General features: G+C 59.0%; 1 protein-coding gene across 1 annotated transcript in view; it reads left to right on the top strand.

The window, feature by feature from the left end:
* Positions 1-238: 238 nt before the first annotated feature.
* Positions 239-24,346, top strand: part of LOC144490569 (kinesin heavy chain-like) — a gene marked incomplete at both ends in the record, with an annotated part of 29,789 nt that continues 5,681 nt past the window's right edge. The window contains 7 exons of the mRNA XM_078208287.1: positions 239-387; positions 5,943-6,091; positions 7,338-7,498; positions 15,584-15,652; positions 16,910-17,116; positions 17,904-18,050; positions 22,845-23,033. Coding sequence (XP_078064413.1) covers positions 239-387; positions 5,943-6,091; positions 7,338-7,498; positions 15,584-15,652; positions 16,910-17,116; positions 17,904-18,050; positions 22,845-23,033 — 1,071 coding nt within the window. The remainder of the gene's footprint in view (positions 388-5,942; positions 6,092-7,337; positions 7,499-15,583; positions 15,653-16,909; positions 17,117-17,903; positions 18,051-22,844; positions 23,034-24,346) is intronic.

Raw genomic sequence — 24,346 nt, forward strand, 5'->3', positions numbered from 1 at the left:
AGTCGGTGCAGACTCAGTGGGCCGAATGGCCTCCCTCTGCGCTGTTGGAATTCTATGAGTATCGTAAGGGGGGGGGCCTGAGGACACAGCGTTGCGGAGCACCGGCGTTGAGGTTGGCCTTTGAATGTCAAAGCGGAGATGGTTAGATCCTCTCTTGCGGGAGGTGGTCTTTGCTCGGGGGGACTTGTGTGGAGCGAATGTTCTATAAGGAAGGTAAATTCTTCTTTGTTTTTTTCAGAAAACCCATGTGCCCTATCGCGATAGCAAAATGACACGAATTCTTCAGGATTCTTTGGGAGGTAACTGCAGGACCACCATCGTCATCTGCTGCTCCCCATCCAGCTTCAACGACGCAGAGACCAAATCAACATTAATGTTCGGCCAGAGGTAGGCGTAATGTCCTCACTACGTTGTGGGGGGTTGAGGGTTTCAACAGACAAAGGAAACGGACCTGGTTTGCACGCCGGGATTCCGACTCACGACACAACAGGCTTTATTAAGGAGCTGCTCTTCGCTCTGCGCAGAATACGAAACTGAGCGTAAAACGGCACGGCCTGTGCAAGCACCCTAATGACACCATCTGCAAACACCCTAATGACACCATCTGCAAACACCCTAATGGCACCATCTGCAAACACCCTAATGGCACCATCTGCAAACACCCGAATGACACCATCTGCAAACACCCTAATGACACCATCTGCAAACACCCTAATGACACCATCTGCAAACACCCTAATGACACCATCTGCAAACACCCTAATGACACCATCTGCAAACACCCGAATGGCACCATCTGCAAACACCCTAATGACACCATCTGCAAACACCCTAATGACACCATCTGCAAACACCCTAATGACACCATCTGCAAACACCCTAATGACACCATCTGCAAACACCCTAATGACACCATCTGCAAACACCCTAATGACACCATCTGCAAACACCCTAATGACACCATCTGCAAACACCCGAATGGCACCATCTGCAAACACCCTAATGACACCATCTGCAAACACCCTAATGACACCATCTGCAAACACCCTAATGACACCATCTGCAAACACCCTAATGACAGCTGTATAGAACGCTGGTTAGGCCACATTTGGAATACTGCGTCCAGTTCTGGTCGCCGCACTAGCAGAAGGACGTGGAGGCTTTAGAGAGAGTGCAGAGGAGGTTTACCAGGATGTTGCCTGGTATGGAGGGGCTTAGTTATGAGGAGAGATTGGGTAAACTGGGGTTGTTCTCCCTGGAAAGACGGAGGATGAGGGGTGACCTAATAGAGGTGTACAAGATTATGAAGGGTATAGATAGGGTGAACAGTGGGAAGCTTTTTCCCAGGTTGGAGGTGACGAACACAAGGGGTCACGGGTTCAAGGTGAGGGGGGCAAGGTTTCAACACAGATGTCAGGGGGACGTATTTTACACAGAGGGGTGGTGGGGGCCTGGAATGCACTGCCGGGCAAGGTGGTGGAGGCGGACACACTGGGAACGTTTAAGACTTATCTAGATAGCCACATGAACAGACTGGGAATGGAGGGATACAAAAGAATGGTCTAGTTTGGACCAGGGAGCGGCGCGGGCTTGGAGGGCCGAAGGGCCTGTTCCTGTGCTGTATTGTTCTTTGTTCTTTCTTTGTTCAGAGAGAGGGAGACGGAGAGAGGGAGACAGAGAGAGGGAGACAGGGAGAGGGAGACAGGGAGAGAGAGACAGGGAGAGGGAGACAGGGAGAGGGGGACAGGGAGACAGGGAGAGGGAGACAGGGAGAGGGAGACAGGGAGAGGGAGACAGGGAGAGGGAGACAGGGACAGGGAGAGGGAGACAGGGAGAGGGAGACAGGGAGAGGGAGACAGGGAGAGGGAGACAGGGAGAGGGAGACAGGGAGAGAGGGACAGGGAGAGGGAGACAGGGAGAGGGAGACAGAGAGAGGGAGACAGGGAGAGGGAGGCAGAGAGAGGGAGACAGAGAGAGGGAGGCAGAGAGAGGGAGACAGAGAGAGGGAGACAGGGAGAGGGAGACAGAGAGAGGGAGACAGGGAGAGGGAGACAGGGAGAGGGAGACAGGGAGAGGGAGACAGGGAGAGGGAGACAGGGAGAGGGAGACAGGGAGAGAGAGAGAGAGAGAGACAGAGAGAGAGACAGGGAGAGGGAGACAGGGAGAGGGAGACAGGGAGAGGGAGACAGAGAGAGGGAGACAGGGAGAGGGAGACAGGGAGAGGGAGACAGGGAGAGGGAGACAGAGAGAGGGAGACAGAGAGAGGGAGACAGAGAGAGGGAGACAGGGAGAGGGAGACAGGGAGAGGGAGACAGGGAGAGGGAGACAGAGAGAGGGAGACAGGGAGAGGGAGACAGGGAGAGGGAGACAGGGAGAGGGAGACAGGGAGAGGGAGACAGGGAGAGGGAGACAGGGAGAGGGAGACAGGGAGAGGGAGACAGAGTGAGGGAGTCTTCTAAACTCCAGTGAATATAATCCTCACCGACTTAGTCTCTCCTCATGTGACAGACCTGCCATCCCAGGAATCAGCCTGGTAAACCTTCGCTGCGCTCCCTCTATAGCAAGGAACATCCTTCCTCAGATAAGGACACAGAAACTGAACACAATACTCCAGGGACAACCCTGGTAATTATAGAGCGGTGAGCCTTACTTCTGTTGTGGGCAAAGTTTTGGAAAGGATTATAAGAGAGGATTTATAATCATTTAGAAAGGAAGAATTTGATTAAGGATAGTCAGGCTTGGAGGGCCGAAGGGCCTGTTCCTGTGCTGTATTGTTCTTTGTCTCTTTGACACCATCGTCAAACACCCCAGTGACATCATCGTCAAACACCCCAATGACATCACCGTCAAACACCCCAATGACATCATCGTCAAACACCCCAATGACACCATCGTCAAACACCCCAGTGACATCATCGTCAAACACCCCAATGACATCATCGTCAAACACTCCAATGACATCACCGTCAAACACCCCAGTGACATCATCGTCAAACACCCCAATGACATCATCGTTAAACACCCCAATGACATCACCGTCAAACACCCAGTGACATCACCGTCAAACACCCCAGTGACATCATCGTCAAACACCCAGTGACATCACCGTCAAACACCCCAATGACATCATCGTCAAACACCCCAGTGACATCACCATCAAACACCCCAATGACATCACCGTCAAACACCCCAATGACATCACCGTCAAACACCCCAGTGACATCACCGTCAAACACCCCAATGACATCACCGTCAAACACCCCAATGACATCATCGTCAAACACCCCAGTGACATCACCGTCAAACACCCCAATGACATCACCGTCAAACACCCCAATGACATCACCGTCAAACACCCCAATGACATCACCGTCAAACACCCCAATGACATCACCGTCAAACACCCCAATGACATCATCGTCAAACACCCCAATGACATCACCGTCAAACACCCCAATGACATCATCGTCAAACACCCCAGTGACATCACCGTCAAACACCCCAATGACATCATCGTCAAACACCCCAATGACATCATCGTCAAACACCCCAATGACATCATCGTCAAACACCCCAATGACATCATCGTCAAACACCCCAATGACATCATCGTCAAACACCCCAATGACATCATCGTCAAACACCCCAATGACATCACCGTCAAACACCCCAGTGACACCATCGTCAAACACCCCAGTGGCATCATCGTCAAACACCCCAGTGACATCATCGTCAAACACCCCAATGACATCACCGTCAAACACCCCAATGACATCACCATCAAACACCCCACTGACACCACTGTCAAACCATGTGGACAGCTCTGAAAGCAACCTGCAACCCTTTTAAATATATAGCATCCCTCCCCCTTTACTTCCGTGCCCATGACACTAAATTATTACAATAGGAACATGGGAATTAGGGGCAGAAAGAGGCAAATTCAGCCCTTCGAGGCAACTCCGCCATTCAGTCAGATGATGGCTGATCTCCCCCAGGTCTCAGATCCACCTCCCCACCTGTTCCCCCTATCCCCTTATCCCGTTTTTTAAAATTAGAAATTTTTCTATCTCCCTCTTGGGAAGGCGATGGCCTGGTGGTATTATCGCTGGACTATTCATCCAGAAACGGTGGCACAGTGGGTTAGCACTGCTGCTTCACAGCTCCAGGGACCCGGGTTCGATTCCCGGCTCGGGTCACTGTCTGTGTGGAGTTTGCACATTCTCCCCGTGTCTGCGTGGGTTTCCTCCGGGTGCTCCAGTTTCCTCCCACAGTCCAAAGACGTGCGGGTTAGGTTGATTGGCCATGCTAAAATTGCCCCTTAGTGTCCTGGGATGCGTAGGTTAGAGGGATTAGCGGGTAAATGTGTCGGGATATGGGGATAGGGCCTGGGTGGGATTGTGGTCGGTGCAGACTCGATGGGCCGAATGGCCTCTTTCCGTGCTGTAGGGTTTCTAAGATTTCTGAGGTTTCTAAGAAACTCAGCTAATGTTCTGGGGGACCCGGGTTCGAATCCCGCCCACGGCAGGTGGTGGGAATTCGAATTCAATAAAAAATATCTGGGATTAAGAATCTACTGATGACCCATTGTGGGGAAAAACCCATCTGGTTCCCTTTAGGGAAGGAAATCTGCCGTCCTTACCCTGGTCTGGCCTACATGTGACTCCAGAGCCACACAGCAATGTGGGTGACTCTCAACTGTCCCTCCAAGGGGCAACTAGGGATGGGCAATAAATGCTGGACCCAGCCAGCGACGCCCGTGTCCCACGGATGGCTCCATGTCTCCGCCGCGCTATCGGGCAGCGAGTCCCACAAATTCACCGCCCCCCACCCCCCCCCCCCCGGCCGGTCTGCGAGAAGTAGTTCCTCCTCATCTCAGTTTTAAATTTACCGCCTCCCAACCTAGACCTGTGACCTCTTGTTCCAGATTGCCCCACAAGGAGAAACATTTGGTCCACCAATCCCTTTTCTATCCCTCGATCAGATCCCCTTTCATCCTACTAAACTCCAGCCAGTACACAAGCCCAAACCGTTTGATCTCTCCTCGTACGTCAACCCTTCCGTCCCCGGAATCAGTCTGGTGAACCTCCTCTGAACTGCCTCCAATGCCCCCACATCCTTCCTCAGATAAGGGGACCAAAACTGGACACAATACTCCAGATGTGGTCTCACCAACACCCGATACAATGGCAACAACACTTCTCTCCTCCTATACTCCAGTCCCTTTACAATAAATACAAAATAGAAGCAGGAGGCCATTCGGCCCTTCGAGCCTGCTCTGCCATTCATTATGAATTCACGGCTGATTTTCAAATTCAATATCCTGATCTCCCTCCTTTCTCCCCCCGCCATATCCCTCGATCCCTCCAAAGGCAAGATCGAATTTCTTCTTGGAAATCACACGACCTTTTGGCCTCAACTACTTTCTGTGGGAGTGAATTCCACACATTCACCACCCTCTGGGTGAAGAAATTTCTCCTCACCTCAGTTCTAAAAGGTTTTACCTCCTTATCCTCAAACTATAACCCCTAGTTCTGGACTCCCCCCACCATCGGGAACATTCTTTCTGAATCTAACCCTGTCTAACCCTGTTAGAATTTTATAAGTTTCTATCAGATCCCCCTCTCACTCTTCTAAACTCCAGTGAATATAATCCTCACCGACTTAGTCTCTCCTCATGTGACAGAGCTGCCATCCCAGGAATCAGCCTGGTAAACCTTCGCTGTGCTCCCTCTATAGCAAGGAACATCCTCGATCAGATCCCCCCTCTTCATCCTTCTAAACTCCAACGAGTTCACAAGCGCCAAACAGTTCAATCTCTCCTCGAACGTCAACTCTTCCATCCCTCCCCGGAATGGACCTGGTGACCCCTCCCTCTGGACTGTCCCCACAAGGCCGCCTACCGGAGGTGGCTCCCTCGCTAACCTCTCCCCTTCCTCTGGCAGGGCAAAGACGATCAGGAACACTGTCTCCGTTAACCTGGAACTGACGGCGGAGGAATGGAAGAAGAAATACGAGAAGGAGAAGGAAAAGAATAAGGTCCACAAGGAGACCATCCGCCGTCTGGAGACTGAACTGAACAGGTGGCGCAACGGTACGTACCCCCCCCTCCTCCTCACAGAGAGAGGATACCGCCAGGGAAACTGCCCCCCTGTGTCCAAAGATGTGTAGGTTAGGGTGGATTGGCCGTGCTAAATTGTCCCTTAGTGTCCAAAGATGTGTAGGTTAGGGTGGATTGGCCATGCTAAATTGTCCCTTAGTGTCCAAAGATGTGTAGGTTAGGGTGGATTGGCCATGCTAAATTGTCCCTTAGTGTCCAAAGATGTGTAGGTTAGGGTGGATTGGCCATGCTAAATTGTCCCTTAGTGTCCAAAGATGTGTAGGTTAGGGTGGATTGGCCATGCTAAATTGTCCCTTAGTGTCCAAAGATGTGCAGGTTAGGGTGGATTGGCCATGCTAAATTGTCCCTTAGTGTCCAAAGATGTGTAGGTTAGGGTGGATTGGCCATGCTAAATTGTCCCTTAGTGTCCAAAGATGTGTAGGTTAGGGTGGATTGGCCATGCTAAATTGTCCCTTAGTGTCCAAAGATGTGCAGGCTAGGTGAATTGGCCGTGCTAAATTGCCCCTTAGTGTCCCAAAGATGTGTAGGTTAGGGTGGATTGGCCATGCTAAATTGTCCCTTAGTGTCCAAAGATGTGCAGGTTAGGTGAATTGGCCATGCTAAATTGTCCCTTAGTGTCCCAAAGATGTGTAGGTTAGGGTGGATTGGCCATGCTAAATTGTCCCTTAGTGTCCAAAGATGTGCAGCTTAGGGTGGATTGGCCATGCTAAATTGTCCCTTAGTGTCCAAAGATGTGTAGGTTAGGGTGGATTGGCCATGCTAAATTGTCCCTTAGTGTCCAAAGATGTGCAGGCTAGGTGAATTGGCCATGCTAAATTGCCCCTTAGTGTCCAAAGATGTGTAGGTTAGGGTGGATTGGCCATGCTAAATTGTCCCTTAGTGTCCAAAGATGTGCAGGTTAGGTGAATTGGCCATGCTAAATTGTCCCTTAGTGTCCCAAAGATGTGTAGGTTAGGGTGGATTGGCCATGCTAAATTGTCCCTTAGTGTCCAAAGATGTGTAGGTTAGGGTGGATTGGCCGTGCTAAATTGCCCCTTAGCGTCCAAAGAATTACTCTCATTCTGACTTCCTGTCATGCACGGATGGGGAGGCCCAGATCTCTCTCGTTTCCCCCACCTCACCCTGTCCACCAGCCAGCGTTGGGGGAGCACCAGTGACTAAGCTGTCCTTCCTTTCTCTCTCCCCCCCCCCCTCCCCCCGACCACCGACCCCGTTGCAGGAGAGAATGTTCCGGAAAGTGAGCAGCTGCCGGAGCGGGAGGAACCATGTGAGGTGACGCCAGTGGCTGATAACTCATCCATCGTGATCCACATCTCCAAGGAAGAGAGGCAGAAGTACGAGGAAGAGATCCGCAAACTCTACAAACACCTGGATGACAAGGTAATGGCTGGAGGGGGGGAAGAGGGAGTGGCAGGGGTGGGGGAGGAGGGGGAATTGGGGAGGGGAGAAAAGAGGGAGAGTCATTGAGCTTTACAGCATGGAAACAGGCCCTTCGGCCCAACGTGTCCATGGCGCCCCCTTTTTTTAACCCCCTAAGCTAGCCCATATCCCTCTATACCCATCGTACCCATGTAACTGTCTAAACGCTTTATAGATGGATAGCGTCGGCAGGGGGAGAGGGGTGTTGGGCGGGCAAAGAGGGGGGGAGTTGGGGTGAGGGGGAGTGGGGTGGGGGGAGAAGGGGAGTTGGGTGGAGGGAAGAGGGGGAGTTGGAGGGGTAAAGAGGGGGAGTTGGAAGGGGGAAAGAGGGAGAGTCATAGAGTCATAGAGGTTTACAGCATGGAAACAGGCCCTTCGGCCCAACTTGTCCATGCCGCCCCCTTTGTTACCCCCCTAAGCTCATCCCAACTGCCCGCATTTGGCCCATATCCCTCTATACCCATCGTACCCATGTAACTGTCTAAAGGTCACCCGATTATAGAAAGTATATTATTAAACTAGGCTGGATAGACTGGGACTTTTTTCTCTGGAGCGTAGGAGGCTGAGGGGTGATCTTATAGAGGTCTATAAAATAATGAGGGGCACAGATCAGCTAGATCGTCAATATCTTTTCCCCAAAGGTAGGGGAGTCTAAAACTAGAGGGTGTAGGTTTAAGGTGAGAGGGGAGAGATACAAAAGGGTCCCCAGAGGGGACAATTTTTTCACACAGAGGGTGGTGAGTGTCTGGAACGAGCTGCCAGAGGCAGTAGTAGAGGCGGGTACAATTTTGTCTTTGATAAAGTGTTTAGGACAGTTAGATGGGTAAGATGGGTACAGAGGGATATGGGCCAAATGTGGGCAATTGGGACTAGCTGGGGGTTTAAAAAAAAAGGCAGCATGGACAAGTTGGACCGAAGGGCCTGTTTCCATGCTATAAACCTCTATCACTCTATGCCGCTAAATGTTTTCCAGATAGATAGAGCGGGGGGGGGGCAAGACGGGGTGTTGGGTGGAGGAAGATGGGCGTTGGGGTATTGTGTGCAGTTTTGGTCTCCTTATCTGAGGAAGGATGTCCTTGCTATAGAGGGAGCGCAGCGAAGGTTTACCAGGCTGATTCCTGGGATGGCAGGTCCGTCACATGAGGAGAGACTAAGTCGGTTAGGATTATATTCACTGGAGTTTAGGAGAGTGAGAGGGGATCTCATAGAAACTTATAAAATTCTAACAGGGTTAGACAGGGTTAGATTCAGAAAGAATGTTCCCGATGTGGGGGGGAGTCCAGAACTAGGGGTCATAGTTTGAGGATAAGGGGGTTAAACCCTTTTAGGACTGAGGTGGTGAGAAATTTCTTCACCCAGAGGGTGGTAGAATGTGTGGAATTCACTCCCACAGAAAGTAGCTGAGGCCAAAACGTTGTGTGATTTCCCAGAAGAAATTAGATATCGCTCTTGGGGCTAAAGGGATCGAGGGATATGGGAGGGGAAAGGGGGTGGATCAGGATATTGAATTTGACCCCTCCCTATCTCTTTAACTTCCTCCAGCCCCCCTACACCCCCTCCCTATCTCTGTAACCTCCTCCAGCCCCCTACACCCCCTCCCTATCTCTGTAACTTCCTCCAGCCTCCTACACCCCCTCCCTATCTCTGTTCCCTCTCCAGCCCCTACATGCCCTCCCTATCTCTGTAACCTCCTCCAGTCCCCGACACTCCCTCCCTATCTCTGTAACCTCCTCCAGCCTCCTACACCCCTCCCTATCTCTGTAACTTCCTCCAGCCCCCTACACCACCTCCCTATCTCCGTAACCTCCTCCAGACCCTCTACACCCCTCCCTATCTCTGTAACCTCCTCCAGCCCCCTACATCCCCTCCCTATCTCTGTAACTTCCTCCAGTCCCCCTACACCCCTCCCTATCTCTGTAACCTCCTCCAGCCCCCTACACCCCCTCCCTATCTCTGTAACCTTCTCCAGCCCCCTACACCCCCTTCCCTATCTCTGTAACCTCCTCCTGCCCCCTACACCCCCTCCCTATCTCTGTTCCCTCCTCCAGCCCCCTACATGCCCTCCCTATCTCTGTAACCTCCTCCAGCCCCCTACACCCCCTCCCTATCTCTGCAACCTCCTCCATCCCCCTACACCCCCTCCCTATCTTCGTAACCTCCTCCAGACCCTCTACATCCCCTCCCTATCTCTGTAACCCCCTCCAGCCCCCCTACACCCCTCCCTATCTCTGTAACCTCCTCCAGCCCCCTACAGCCCCCTCTCGATCTCTGTAACCTCCTCCAGCCCCCCTACACTCCCTCCCTATCTCTGTAACCTCCTCCAGCCCCCTACATCCCCTCCCTATCTCTGTAACCTCCTCCAGCCCCCTACACCCCCTCCCTATCTCTGTAACCTCCTCCAGCCCCCTACACCCCCTCCCTATCTCTGTAACCTCCTCCAGCCCCTTACACCCCCTCCCTATCTCTGTAACCTCCTCCAGCCCCCTACACCCCCTCCCTATCTCTGTAACCTCCTCCAGCCCCCTACACCCCCTCCCTATCTCTGTAACCTCCTCCAGCCCCCTACACCCTCTCCCTATCTCTGTAACCTCCTCCAGACCCTCTACACCCCCTCCCTATCTCTGTAACCTCCTCCAGTCCCCTATACCCCCTCCCTATCTCTGTAACCTCCTCCAGCCCCCCTACACCCCCTCCCTATCTCTGTAACCCCCTCCATTGCCCCCACATCTCTACCTGCCTCTGTCTCTCTCTCTCTCTCTGTGTCTCTCTTTCATACCGGGTTCAGAAGATATGGGAGCAGAATTAGGCCACTCGGCCCATTGGGTCCACTCCGCCATGGCTGATATCCCCCCTCATCCCCATTTTCCTGCCTTCTCCCCCTAACCCTTCAACCCCCATTCCCAATTAAATAATCCTTCAATGTACTCAATGTCCCAGCATCCACCGCACTTTGGGGGAGCGAATTCTACAGATTCACTACTCTTTGGGAGAAGTCGTTCTTCCTCCAACTCTGTTCTAAACTTGGCTACCCCTTATCCTCAGACCTCTCATCCCAGAATGGTCCCACCAGAGGAAGCATCCACCCTGCCTCTCCTTGATCCAGACCGTTTTATCATCTTGTAGATAGACCTCAATCTGATCTCCCCTCAATCTTCTCAAGTGGATAGAGCTGTGAAGAAGGCCTATAGTGTGTTGGCGTTCATTAACAGGGGGTTGGAGTTTAAGAGCCGCGGGGTTATGCTGCAACTGTACAGGACCTTGGTGAGACCACATTTGGAATATTGTGTGCAGTTCTGGTCACCTCACTATAAGAAGGATGTGGAAGCGCTGGAAAGAGTGCGGAGGAGATTTACCAGGATGTTGCCTGGTTTGGAGGGTAGGTCTTATGAGGAAAGGTTGAGGGAACTTGGCTTTTCTCTTTGGAGCGAAGGAGGTTGAGAGGAGACTTGATAGAGGTTATAAGATGATGAAGGGGATAGATAGAGTGAATGTTCAAAGACTATTTCCTCGGGTGGATGGAGCTATTACGAGGGGGCATAACTATAGGGTTCGTGGTGGGAGATACAGGAAGGATATCAGAGGTAGGTTCTTGACGCAGAGAGTGGTTGGGGTGTGGAATGGACTGCCTGCAGTGATAGTGGAGTCAGACACTTTAGGAACATTTAAGCGGTTATTGGATAGGCACATGGAGCACACCAGGATGATAGGGAGTGGGATAGCTTGATCTTGGTTTCAGATAAAGCTCGGCACAACATCGTGGGCCGAAGGGCCTGTTCTGTGCCCGTACTGTTCTAATTCCAGAGAGTGCCAATCTCTCTTCCTACGACAAACCCCCTCACCTCTGGAATCAATCTCGTGAACCTCCTCTGAACTGCCACCAATGCCACGACATCTTGCCTCAAATACGGGGAGCAAACTGTCCATGGGGTGGGGTGTGGGAGGGGAGTGTGGCTGGGGGGGGGGGGGGGGGGGGGAGGGTGGGGGGAGTGCGGGTGGGGGAAGAGTGCAGTGTCAAGGGCAGGCGCGGGGCTCCAGGGCGGGCGGGCCCGGTTCCAGGGTGGGCGGGGCTCCAGGGCGGGCGGGGCTCCAGGGTGGGCGGGGCTCCAGGTTGGGCGGGGCTCCAGGGTGGGCGGGGTTCCAGGGCGGGCCTGGTTCCAGTGTGGGCGGGGCTCCAGGGCGGGCGGGGCTCCAGGGTGGGAGGGGGTCCAGGTTGGGCGGGGCTCCAGGGTGGGCGGGGTTCCAGGGCGGGCGGGGCTCCAGGGTGGGCGGGGCTCCAGGGCGGGGCTCCAGGGTGGGCGGGGCTCCAGGGTGGGCGGGGCTCCAGGGCGGGCGGGGCTCCAGGGTGGGCGGGGCTCTGGGGTGGGCAGGGCTCTGGGGTGGGCAGGGCTCCAGGGTGGGCGGGGCTCCCGGGCGGGGCTCCGGGGCGGGCCCGGTTCCAGGGTGGGCGGGGCTCCAGGGTGTGCGGGGCTCCAGGGTGGGCGGGGCTCCAGGGTGGTCGGGGCTCCAGGGTGGGCGGGGCTCCAGGGCGGGCCCAGTTCCAGGGCAGGCGCGGCTCCAGGGTGGGCGGGGCTCCAGGGTGGGCGGGTCTCCACGGCGGGGCTCCAGGGCGGGCGGGGCTCCAGGGTGGGCGGGGCTCCAGTGTGGGCGGGGCTCCAGGGTGGGCGGGGCTCCAGGGTGGGCGGGGTTCCAGGGCGGGCGGGGCTCCGGGGTGGGTGGGGCTCCGGGGTGGGCGGGGCTCCAGGGTGGGCGTGGTTCCAGGGTGGGCGGGGTTCCAGGGTGGGCGGGGTTCCGGGGTGGGCGGGGCTCCGGGGTGGGCGGGGCACCAGGGTGGGCGAGTCTCCAGGCCGGGGCTCCAGGGCGGGCGGGGCTCCAGGGTGGGTGGGGCTCCAGGGTGGGCGGGGCTCCAGGGTGGCGGGTGTCCAGGGCGGGGCTCCAGGGCGGGCGGGGCTCCAGGGTGCGCGGGGCTGCAGGGTGGGCGGGGTTCCGGGGCGGGCGGGGCTCCGGGGTGGGCGGGGCTCCAGGGTGGGCGGGGTTCCAGGGCGGGCGGGGTTCCAGGGTGGGCGGGGTTCCGGGGCGGGCGGGGCTCCGGGGTGGGCGGGGCTCCAGGGTGGGCGGGGTTCCAGGGCGGGCGGGGTTCCAGGGTGGGCGGGGTGCCGGGGTGGGCGGGGCTCCGGGGTGGGCGGGGCTCCAGGGTGGGCGGGGCTCCAGGGTGGGCGGGGCTCCAGCGTGGGCGGGGCTCCAGTGTGGGCGGGGCTCCAGGGCGGGCGGGGCTCCAGGGTGGGCGGGGCTCCAGGGCGGGCCTGGCTCCAGGGTGGGCGGGGTTCCAGGGTGGGCGGGGCTCCAGGGTGGGCGGGGTTCCAGGGTGGGCGGGGCTCCAGGGTGGGCGGGGTTCCAGGGTGGGCGGGGCTCCAGGGTGGGCGGGGCTCCAGGGTGGGCAGGGCTCCAGGGTGGGCCCGGTTCCAGGGTGGGCCCGGTTCCAGGGTGGGCGGGGCTCCAGGGCGGGGCTCCGGGGTGGGCGGGGCTCCAGGGTGGGCGGGGCTCCAGGGCGGGCGGGGCTCCAGGGCGGGGCTCCAGGGCGGGGCTCCAGGGTGGGCGGGGCTCCAGGTCGGGACCGGTTCCAGGGTGGGCGGGGCTCCAGGGTGGGCTGGGCTCCTGGGCGGGCGGGGCTCCAGGGTGGGCGGGGCTCCAGGGTGGGCGGGGCTCCAGGGTGGGCTGGGCTCCTGGGCGGGCGGGGCTCCAGGGTGGGCGGGGCTCCAGGGTGGGCGGGGCTCCAGGTCGGGCCCGGTTCCAGGGTGGGCGGGGCTCCAGGGTGGGCGGCGCTCCAGGATGGGTGGGGCTCCGGGGTGGGCGGGGCTCCAGGGTGGGTGTGGCTCCAGGGTGGGCCCGGTTCCAGGGCGGGGTTCCAGGGTGGGCGGGGCTCCAGGGTGAGCGGGGCTCCAGGGCGGGCGGGGCTCCAGGGTGGGCGGGGCTCTGGGGTGGGCGGGGCTCCAGGGTGGGCGGGGCTCCAGGGTGTGCGGGGTCCAGGGCGGGGCTCCAGGGTGGGCGGGGCTCCAGGGTGGTCAGGGCTCCAGGGTGGGTGGGGCTCCAGGGCGGGCCCAGTTCCAGGGCAGGCGCGGCTCCAGGGTGGGCGGGGCTCCAGGGTGGGCGGGTCTCCACGGCGGGGCTCCAGGGCGGGCGGGGCTCCAGGGTGGGCGGGGCTCCAGGGTGGGCGGGGCTCCAGGGCGGGCGGGGCTCCAGGGTGGGCGGGGCTCCAGGATGGGCGGGGCTCCAGGGTTGGCGGGGTTCCAGGGCGGGCGGGGTTCCAGGGCGGGCGGGGCTCCGGGGTGGGCGGGGCTCCGGGGTGGGCGGGGCTCCAGGGTGGGCGGGGTTCCAGGGCGGGCGGGGTTCCAGGGTGGGCGGGGTTCTGGGGTGGGCGGGGCTCCGGGGTGGGCGGGGCACCAGGTTGGGCGGGTCTCCAGGGCGGGGCTCCAGGGCGGGCGGGGCTCCAGGGTGGGCGGGGCTCCAGGGTGGGCGGGGCTCCAGGGTGGGCGGGTGTCCAGGGCGGGGCTCCAGGGCGGGCGGGGCTCCAGGGTGGGCGGGGCTGCAGGGTGGGCGGGGTTCCGGGGCGGGCGGGGCTCCGGGGTGGGCGGGGCTCTGGGGTGGGCGGGGCTCCAGGGTGGGCGGGGTTCCAGGGCGGGCGGGGTTCCAGGGCGGGCGGGGTTCCAGGGTGGGCGGGGTGCCGGGGTGGGCGGGGCTCTGGGGTGGGCGGGGCTCCAGGGTGGGCCTGGCTCCAGGGTGGGCGGGGCTCCAGCGTGGGCGGGGCTCCAGTGTGGGCGGGGCTCCAGGGTGGGCGGGGCTCCAGGGTGGGCGGGGCTCCAGGGCGGGCCTGGCTCCAGGGTGGGCGGGGTTCCAGGGTGGGCGGGGCTCCAGGGTGGGCGGGGTTCCAGGGTGGGCGGGGCTCCAGGGCGGGGCTCCGGGGTGGGCGGGGCTCCAGGGTGGGCGGGGCTCCAGGGCGGGCGGGGCTCCAGGGTGGGTGTGGCTCCAGGGTGGGCCCGGTTCCAGGGCGGGGTTCCAGGGTGGGTGGGGCTCCGGGGTGGGCGGGGCTCCGGGGTGGGCGGGGCTCCAGGGTGGGTGTGGCTCCAGGGTGGGCCCGGTTCCAGGGCGGGGTTCCAGGGTGGGCGGGGCTCCAGGATGGGCGGGGCTCCGGGGTAGGCGGGGCTCCAGGGTGGGTGTGGCTCCGGGGTGGGTGTGGCTCCAGCGTGGGCGGGGCTCCAGGGCGGGCCCGGTTCCAGGGCGGGCGGGGCTCCAGGATGGGCGGGGCTCCAGGGCGGGCCCGGTTCCAGGGTGGGCGGGGCTCCAGGGTGGGCGGCGCTCCAGGATGGGTGGGGCTCCAGGGTGGGTGGGGCTCCAGGGTGGGCGGGGCTCCAGCGTGGGCGGGGCTCCAGGATGGGCGGGGCTCCAGGGTGGGCGGGGCTCCAGGGTGGGTGTGGCTCCGGGGTGGGCGGGGCTCCGGGGTGGGTGGGGCTCCAGGGCGGGCGGGGCTCCAGGGCGGGAGGGGCTCCAGGGTGAGCGGGGCTCCAGGGCGGGGCTCCAGCGTGGGCGGGGCTCCAGGATGGGCGGGGCTCCAGGGTGGGTGTGGCTCCGGGGTGGGCGGGGTTCCAGGGCGGGTGTGGCTCCAGCGTGGGCGGGGCTCCAGGGTGGGCGGCGCTCCAGGGTGGGCGGGGCTCCAGGGTGGGCGGCGCTCCAGGATGGGTGGGGCTCCAGGGTGGGTGGGGCTCCAGGGTGGGCGGGGCTCCAGCGTGGGCGGGGCTCCAGCGTGGGCGGGGCTCCAGGATGGGCGGGGCTCCAGGGTGGGCGGGGCTCCAGGGCGGGGCTCCAGCGTGGGCGGGGCTCCAGGATGGGCGGGGCTCCAGGGTGGGCGGGGCTCCAGGGTGGGTGTGGCTCCAGGGTGGGCGGGGTTCCAGGGTGGGTGTGGCTCCGGGGTGGGCGGGGCTCCAGGGTGGGCCCGGTTCCAGGGTGGTTACTGTGTCCGAGGATCTCAGTGATGTCTCCTGTTCTCTCTCCCAGGACGATGACATTAACCTGCACAGCCAGATCGTGGAGAAACTCAAATGCCAGATGCTGGATCAGGATGAGGTAGGAAAGGGTTCGGTTCCCAGCCCCCCGTCTAGACCGGGCACGTCTGAGAGACGCGTTGGGAAGGGGTTCGGTTCCCAGCCCCTGTCTAGACCGGGTACGTCTGAGAGACGCGTTGGGAAGGGGTTCAGTTCCCAGCCCCCTGTCTAGACCGGGTACGTCTGAGAGACGGGTTGGGAAAGGGTACGGTTCCCAGCCCCCCCCGCCCCGTCTAGACCGAGTATGTCTGAGGGACGAGGTAGGAAAGGCTTCGGTTCCCAGTCCGTTGAGAGTCTAGACAATCCCGATCTCATTTATAGCAAGTCTAGACAGTCCTTATCTCATTGAGTAGTGTCCAGACATTCGCTATCTCATTTATATCAAGTCTAGACATTCCTATCCCATTGGATAGTGTCTCAACATCCCTGTCCCATGGGATAGTGTCTAGACAGTCCCTACAGCAGATCTAGGCAGTCCCTACCCCATTGGGTAGTGTCGAAACAGTCTCTATCTCATTTATAGCAAGTCTAGACGTCCCTATTCCATTGGGTAGTGTCTAGACAGTCCCTACAGCAAGTCTGAGCATCCCTTTCCCATTGGGTAACGTCCAGACAGTCCCAACATCAAGTCTGAACGTCCTTTTCCCATTGGATAGTGTCTAGACAGTCTCTATCTCATTTATAGCAGTCTAAATGTCCCTATCTCACTGGGTAGAGTCTAGACTTTCCCTCTAGCAAGTCTAGATGTCCCTATCTCATAGGGACTGTCTAGATACTACCCAATGAGATAGGGATGTCTAGACTTGCTGGAGGGAATGTTTAGACTCTACCCAATGAGATAGGGACTGTCCAGACACTGCCCAATCTCATTTGTAGCAGTTCCGGACAGTCCTTATCTCACTGGGTAGAGTCTAGACAGTCCCTATCGCAGGTCTAGACACCCCTATCCCATTCCCTGCGGAGTTTGACTGAGATTCTGGGCTGTAAACTGTGTTTAGCCAAGCGGGGCCTCCCAGCTCCCTGACTGTCGAGTGAGACGGAGGGGTTGACGGTGGAATGTACCTCCCAATGGTCACTGCGAATGCCCAACGTGAGGGGCCGAATGGCCTCCTCCTGCACCGTGGGGATTCTACGATTCTTACCCCAACGCGGGAGACCAATAACTCCTCACCATCCTCGACTTCCGGCCTAGAATACTGGGAAAGCGAGTGGGTGGGGGTCTCGGAGAGTTAGTGCCTTCATTTATCCTCTTCCTCATCCTCTTCCCCTCCCACGCAAGCTCCTGGCATCGACGCGGACTGACAACGAGAAGATTCAAGAGGAGCTCAGTCGTCTTCAGATGGAGAATGACAGCGCCAAGGATGAGGTGAAGGAAGTTCTCCAGGCTCTGGAGGAACTGGCTGTCAACTACGACCAGAAGTCCCAGGAGCTGGAGGAGATGAGCAAACAGAACAGAATGCTGACGGACGAACTGGCCAAGAAAATGGTGGGTGGCTCCCACTGCTGGGGGGTGGGGGGACGCGGAGGGTCAGCGCTGAGGGAGCGCCGCACTGTGGGAGGGTCAGCGCTGAGGGAGCGCCGCACTGTGGGAGGGTCAGTGCTGAGGGAGCGCCGCACTGTGGGAAGGTGAGGGAGCGCCGCACTGTGGGAAGGTGAGGGAGCGCCGCACTGTGGGAAGGTGAGGGAGCGCCGCACTGTGGGAGGGTCAGTGCTGAGGGAGCGCCGCACTGTGGGGAGGGTCAGTGCTGAGGGAGCGCCGCACTGTGGGAGGGTCAGTGCTGAGGGAGCGCCGCACTGTGGGAAGGTGAGGGAGTGCCGCACTGTGGGAGGGTCAGTGCTGAGGGAGTGCCGCACTGTGGGAAGGTGAGGGAGCGCCGCACTGTGGGAGGGTCAGTGCTGAGGGAGTGCCGCACTGTGGGAAGGTGAGGGAGTGCCGCACTGTGTGGGAGGGTCAGTGCTGAGGGAGCGCCGCACTGTGGGAAGGTGAGGGAGCGCCGCACTGTGGGAAGGTGAGGGAGCGCCGCACTGTGGGAAGGTGAGGGAGCGCCGCACTGTGGGAAGGTGAGGGAGCGCCGCACTGTGGGAAGGTGAGGGAGCGCCGCACTGTGGGAGGGTGAGGGAGCGCCGCACTGTGGGAAGGTGAGGGGGCGCCGCACTGTGGGAAGGTGAGGGAGCGCCGCACTGTGTGTTCTGCTGGGATTGGGTTGAAGCTCTGTGTTAACGGTGCTCTATCTCTCATCCACAACCTCGCTGCTCTGGGGTGGGGGTCCCAGACGACACTCATTACACTGGAAGCGGAGCTTCATCATTCTCAAGAACTCAGTAATCAGCAGAGAAAGAGGGTGGCGGAGGTTCTGAACAGCCTGCTCAAGGACCTGAGTGACTTCAATTCCATCGTGGGGAACGGGGACTGGAAGGTGGTGAGTGCAGCTATCTAGATCCTCGACGCAGTCACGCACACCACCCCGGAGACCACCGCCCCCATCCTGTAAATACTGACACACTCCCCTCCCGGGGACCCCCCCCTGTAAATACTGACACACTCCCCAGGGAACCCTGTAAATACTGACACACTCCCCCCGGGGACCCCCCCCTGTAAATACTGACACACTCCCCCCCCGGGGACCCCCCCCTGTAAATACTGACACACTCCCCCCCGGGGACCCCCCTCTGTAAATACTGACACACTCCCCCCCCGGGGACCCCCCCCTGTAAATACTGACACACTCCCCCCGGGGACCCCCCCCTGTAAATACTGACACACTCCCCCCCTGGGACCCCCCCCTGTAAATACTGACACACTCCCCCCCCGGGGACCCCCCCTGTAAATACTGACACACTCCCCCCGGGGACCCCCCCCTGTAAATACTGACACACTCCCCCCCCGGGGACCCCCCCCTGTAAATACTGACACACTCCCCCCGGGGACCCCCCCCTGTAAATACTGACACACTCCCCCCCCGGGGACCCCCCCTGTAAATACTGACACACTCTCCCCCCGGGGACCCCCCTGTAAATACTGACACACTCCCCCCCCCGGGGACCCTCCCCTGTAAATACTGACACACTCCCCCCCGGGGACCCCCCCCTGTAAATACTGACACACTCCCCCCCCGGGAACCCCCCCCTGTAAATACTGACACACTCCCCAGGGAACCCTGTAAATACTGACACACTCCCCAGGGAACCCTGTAAATACTGACACATCCCCCAGGGAACCCTGTAAATACTGACACACTCCCCAGGGAACCCTGTAAATACTGACACACTCCCCAGGGAACCCTGTAAATACTGACACACTCCCCCCGGGGACCCCCTGTAAATACTGACACACTCCCCCCCCCGGGGACCCCCCCCTGTAAATACTGACACACTCCCCCCCCCGGGGACCCCCCCCTGTAAATACTGACACACTCCCCAGGGAACCCTGTAAATACTGACACACTCCCCAGGGACCCCTGTAAATACTGACACACTCCCCCCGGGGACCCCCCTCTGTAAATACTGACACACTCGCCCCAGGGACCCCCTCTGTAAATACTGACACAATCCCCAGGGACCCCTGTAAATACTGACACACTACCCAGGGACCCCCTGTAAATACTGACACACTCCCCAGGGAACCCTGTAAATACTGACACACTCCCCAGGGAACCCTGTAAATACTGACACACTCCCCAGGGACCCCCCCCTGTAAATACTGACACACTCCCCAGGGAACCCTGTAAATACTGACACATCCCCCAGGGAACCCTGTAAATACTGACACACTCCCCAGGGAACCCTGTAAATACTGACACACTCCCCAGGGAACCCTGTAAATACTGACACATCCCCCAGGGAACCCTGTAAATACTGACACACTCCCCAGGGAACCCTGTAAATACTGACACACTCCCCAGGGAACCCTGTAAATACTGACACATCCCCCAGGGAACCCTGTAAATACTGACACACTCCCCAGGGACCCCCCCTGTAAATACTGACACACTCCCCAGGGAACCCCCCCTGTAAATACTGACACACTCCCCAGGGACCCCCTGTAAATACTGACACACTCTCCCCCGGGGACCCCCTGTAAATACTGACACACTCCCCAGGGAACCCCCCCTGTAAATACTGACACACTCCCCCCCGGGGACCCCCCCCTGTAAATACTGACACACTCCCCAGGGAACCCTGTAAATACTGACACACTCCCCAGGGACCCCTGTAAATACTGACACACTCCCCCCGGGGACCCCACCCTGTAAATACTGACACACTCCCCAGGGACCCCCCTGTAAATACTGACACACTCCCCCCGGGGACCCCCTGTAAATACTGACACACTCCCCTGGGAACCCTGTAAATACTGACACACTCCCCAGGGAACCCTGTAAATACTGACACACTCCCCAGGGAACCCTGTAAATACTGACACACTCCCCCCGGGGACCCCCCTCTGTAAATACTGACACACTCCCCCCCGGGGACCCCCCATGTAAATACTGACACACTCCCCCCCGGCGACCCCCCTCTGTAAATACTGACACACTCCCCAGGGACCCCCCCCTGTAAATACTGACACACACCCCAGGGACCCCTGTAAATACTGACACACTCCCCAGGGAACCCTGTAAATACTGACACACTCCCCCCAGGGACCCCCCCCCTGTAAATACTGACACACTCCCCCCGGGGACCCCCCTGTAAATACTGACACACTCCCCAGGGATCCCCCTGTAAATACTGACACACTCCCCCCGGGGACCTCCCTGTAAATACTGACACATTCCCCTAGGGACCCCCCTCTGTAAATACTGACACACTCCCCCCGGGGACCCCCCCTGTAAATACTGACACACTCCCCCGGGGACCCCCTGTAAATACTGACACACTCCCCAGGGACCGCCCTGTAAATACTGACACACTCCCCGGGGATCCCCCCTGTAAATACTGACACACTCCCCAGGGACCGCCCTGTAAATACTGACACATCCCCCAGGGACCTCCCTGTAAATACTGACACACTCCCCCCGGGACCCCCCTGTAAATACTGACACACTCCCCCCGGGGACCCCCCCCTGTAAATACTGACACACTCTCCCCGGGGACCTCCCCCTGTAAATACTGACACACTCCCCCCGGGACCCCCCTGTAAATACTGACACACTCCCCCCGGGGACCCCCCCCCTGTAAATACTGACACACTCCCCCCGGGGACCCCCCCCTGTAAATACTGACACACTCCCCAGGGACCCCACCCTGTAAATACTGACACACTCCCCCCGGGACCCCCCCTGTAAATACTGACACACTCCCCCCGGGGACCCCCCTGAAAATACTGACACACTCCCCCCAGGGACCCCCCTGTAAATACTGACACACTCCCCAGGGAACCCTGTAAATACTGACACACTCCCCAGGGACCCCCTTGTAAATACTGACACACTCCCCAGGGAACCCTGTAAATACTGACACACTCCCCAGGGAACCCTGTAAATACTGACACACTCCCCCCGGGGACCCCCCTGTAAATACTGACACACTCCCCAGGGACCCCCCTGTAAATACTGACACACTCCCCCCGGGGACCTCCCTGTAAATACTGACACACTCCCCCGGGGACCCCCTGTAAATACTGACACACTCCCCAGGGACTGCCCTGTAAATACTGACACACTCCCCCCGGGGACCCCCCCTGTAAATACTGACACACTCCCCCCCGGGGACCCCCCCTGTAAATACTGACACACTCCCCCCGGGGACCCCCCCTGTAAATACTGACACACTCCCCCCAGGGACCCCCCCTGTAAATACTGACACACTCCCCCCAGGGACCCCCCCCTGTAAATACTGACACACTCTCCACGGGACCCCCCCCTTTAAATACTGACACACTCTCCACGGGACCCCCCCCTGTAAATACTGACACACTCCCCCCCCGGGGACCCCTCCTGTAAATACTGACACACTCCCCGGGGATCCCCCCTGTAAATACTGACACATCCCCCAGGGACCTCCCCCCTGTAAATACTGACACACTCCCCCCGGGACCCCCCTGTAAATACTGACACACTCCCCAGGGACCCCACCCTGTAAATACTGACACACTCCCCCCGGGACCCACCCTGTAAATACTGACACACTCCCCAGGGACCCCTCCTGTAAATACTGACACACTCCCCCCGGGGACCCCCCCTGTAAATACTGACACACTCCCCCCCGGGGACCCCCCCTGTAAATACTGACACACTCCCCCCGGGGACCCCCCCTGTAAATACTGACACACTCCCCCCAGGGACCCCCCCTGTAAATACTGACACACTCCCCCCAGGGACCCCCCCCTGTAAATGCTGACACACTCTCCACGGGACCCCCCCCTTTAAATACTGACACACTCTCCACGGGACCCCCCCCTGTAAATACTGACACACTCCCCCCCGGGGACCCCTCCTGTAAATACTGACACACTCCCCGGGGATCCCCCCTGTAAATACTGACACATCCCCCAGGGACCTCCCCCCTGTAAATACTGACACACTCCCCCCGGGACCCCCCTGTAAATACTGACACACTCCCCAGGGACCCCACCCTGTAAATACTGACACACTCCCCCCGGGACCCACCCTGTAAATACTGACACACTCCCCAGGGACCCCTCCTGTAAATACTGACACACTCCCCCCGGGGACCCCCCCTGTAAATACTGACACTCTCCCCCCGGGGACCCCCCCTGTAAATACTGACACACTCCCCCTGGGGACCCCCCCCTGTAAATACTGACACACTCCCTAGGGACCTCCCCCTGTAAATACTGACACACTCCCCCCGGGGACCTCCCCCTGTAAATACTGACACACTCCCCCCGGGGACCCCCCCCTGTAAATACTGACACACTCCCCCCCAGGGTCCCCCCCTGTAAATACTGACACACGCCCCCCGGGGACCTCCCCCACTGTAAACACTGACCCATTATCTCCACAATTTTCTGCCCATCTCTTTCTTGCCCCATTCCCTCCCTCCTGCTCTCCCATCCCCCTGTCCCTGTCCGTGTCTCCCCCCCCCCGTCTTCACTTCCCCCCGCTCCCCGCCCCCCCGCTCCGCCCCTCCCCTCTCTCCATCTTTCTCTCACACTCTCTCTCTTCCATCTCTTTCTCGCCATGCTTCCGTCCTTCTCCCCACCACCCTCTCCCTCCCCCACCTCCTCCCTCTCACGCCCCCCCCACCAGCCCGTGGAGTTCAGTGGGGCCTTGGAGGAAGAATTCACCGTTGCCCGTCTGTACATCAGCAAGATGAAGTCGGAGGTGAAGACTTTGATGAAGAGGTGCCGCCAATTGGAAGAAAGTCAGACCGAGTGCAACAGGAAGATGGAGCAGAACTCCCGAGAACTTTCCTCCTGCCAACTCCTCATCTCACAGGTCAGCTTCACTCGGTATCTAACCCCGTGTTGTCCCTGTCCTGGGAGTGTTTGATGGGGACAGTGTAGAGGGAGCTTTACTCTGTATCTAACCCCGTGCTGTACCTGTCCTGGGAGTGTTTGATGGGGGACAGTGTAGAGGGAGCTTTACTCTGTATCTAACCCCGTGTTGTACCTGTCCTGGGAGTGTTTGATGGGGACAGTGTAGAGGGAGCTTTACTCTGTATCTAACCCCGTGCTGTACCTGTCCTGGGAGTGTTTGATGGGGGGGACAGTGTAGAGGGAGCTTTACTCTGTATCTAACCCCGTGCTGTACCTGTCCTGGGAGTGTTTGATGGGGACAGTGTAGAGGGAGCTTTACTCTGTATCTAACCCCGTGCTGTACCTGTCCTGGGAGTGTTTGATGGGGGACAGTGTAGAGGGAGCTTTACTCTGTATCTAACCCCGTGCTGTACCTGTCCTGGGAGTGTTTGATGGGGGACAGTGTAGAGGGAGCTTTACTCTGTATCTAACCCCGTGTTGTACCTGTCCTGGGAGTGTTTGATGGGGACAGTGTAGAGGGAGCTTTACTCTGTATCTAACCCCGTGCTGTACCTGTCCTGGGAGTTTTTGATGGGGGGGACAGTGTAGAGGGAGCTTTACTCTGTATCTAACCCCGTGCTGTACCTGTCCTGGGAGTGTTTGATGGGGGGACAGTGTAGAGGGAGCTTTACTCTGTATCTAACCCCGTGCTGTACCTGTCCTGGGAGTGTTTGATGGGGGGACAGTGTAGAGGGAGCTTTACTCTGTATCTAACCCCGTGCTGTACCTGTCCTGGGAGTGTTTGATGGGGGGACAGTGTAGAGGGAGCTTTACTCTGTATCTAACCCTGTGCTGTAACTGTCCTGGGAGTGTTTGATGGGGGGACAGTGTAGAGGGAGCTTTACTCTGTATCTAACCCTGTGCTGTACCTGTCCTGGGAGTGTTTGATGGGGGACAGTGTAGAGGGAGCTTTACTCTGTATCTAACCCCGTGCTGTACCTGTCCTGGGAGTGTTTGATGGGGACAGTGTAGAGGGAGCTTTACTCTGTATCTAACCCCGTGCTGTACCTGTCCTGGGAGTGTTTGATGGGGACAGTGTAGAGGGAGCTTGACTCTGTATCTAACCCCGTGCTGTACCTGTCCTGGGAGTGTTTGATGGGGACAGTGTTAAGGGAGCTTTACTCTGTATCTAACCCCGTGCTGTGCCTGTCCTGGGAGTGTTTGATGGGGACAGTGTAAAGGGAGCTTTACTCTGTATCTAACCCCGTGCTGTGCCTGTCCTGGGAGTGTTTG

This window comes from Mustelus asterias, unplaced genomic scaffold (assembly GCF_964213995.1).
Source record: "Mustelus asterias unplaced genomic scaffold, sMusAst1.hap1.1 HAP1_SCAFFOLD_3444, whole genome shotgun sequence".
Taxonomy (NCBI): domain Eukaryota; kingdom Metazoa; phylum Chordata; class Chondrichthyes; order Carcharhiniformes; family Triakidae; genus Mustelus; species Mustelus asterias.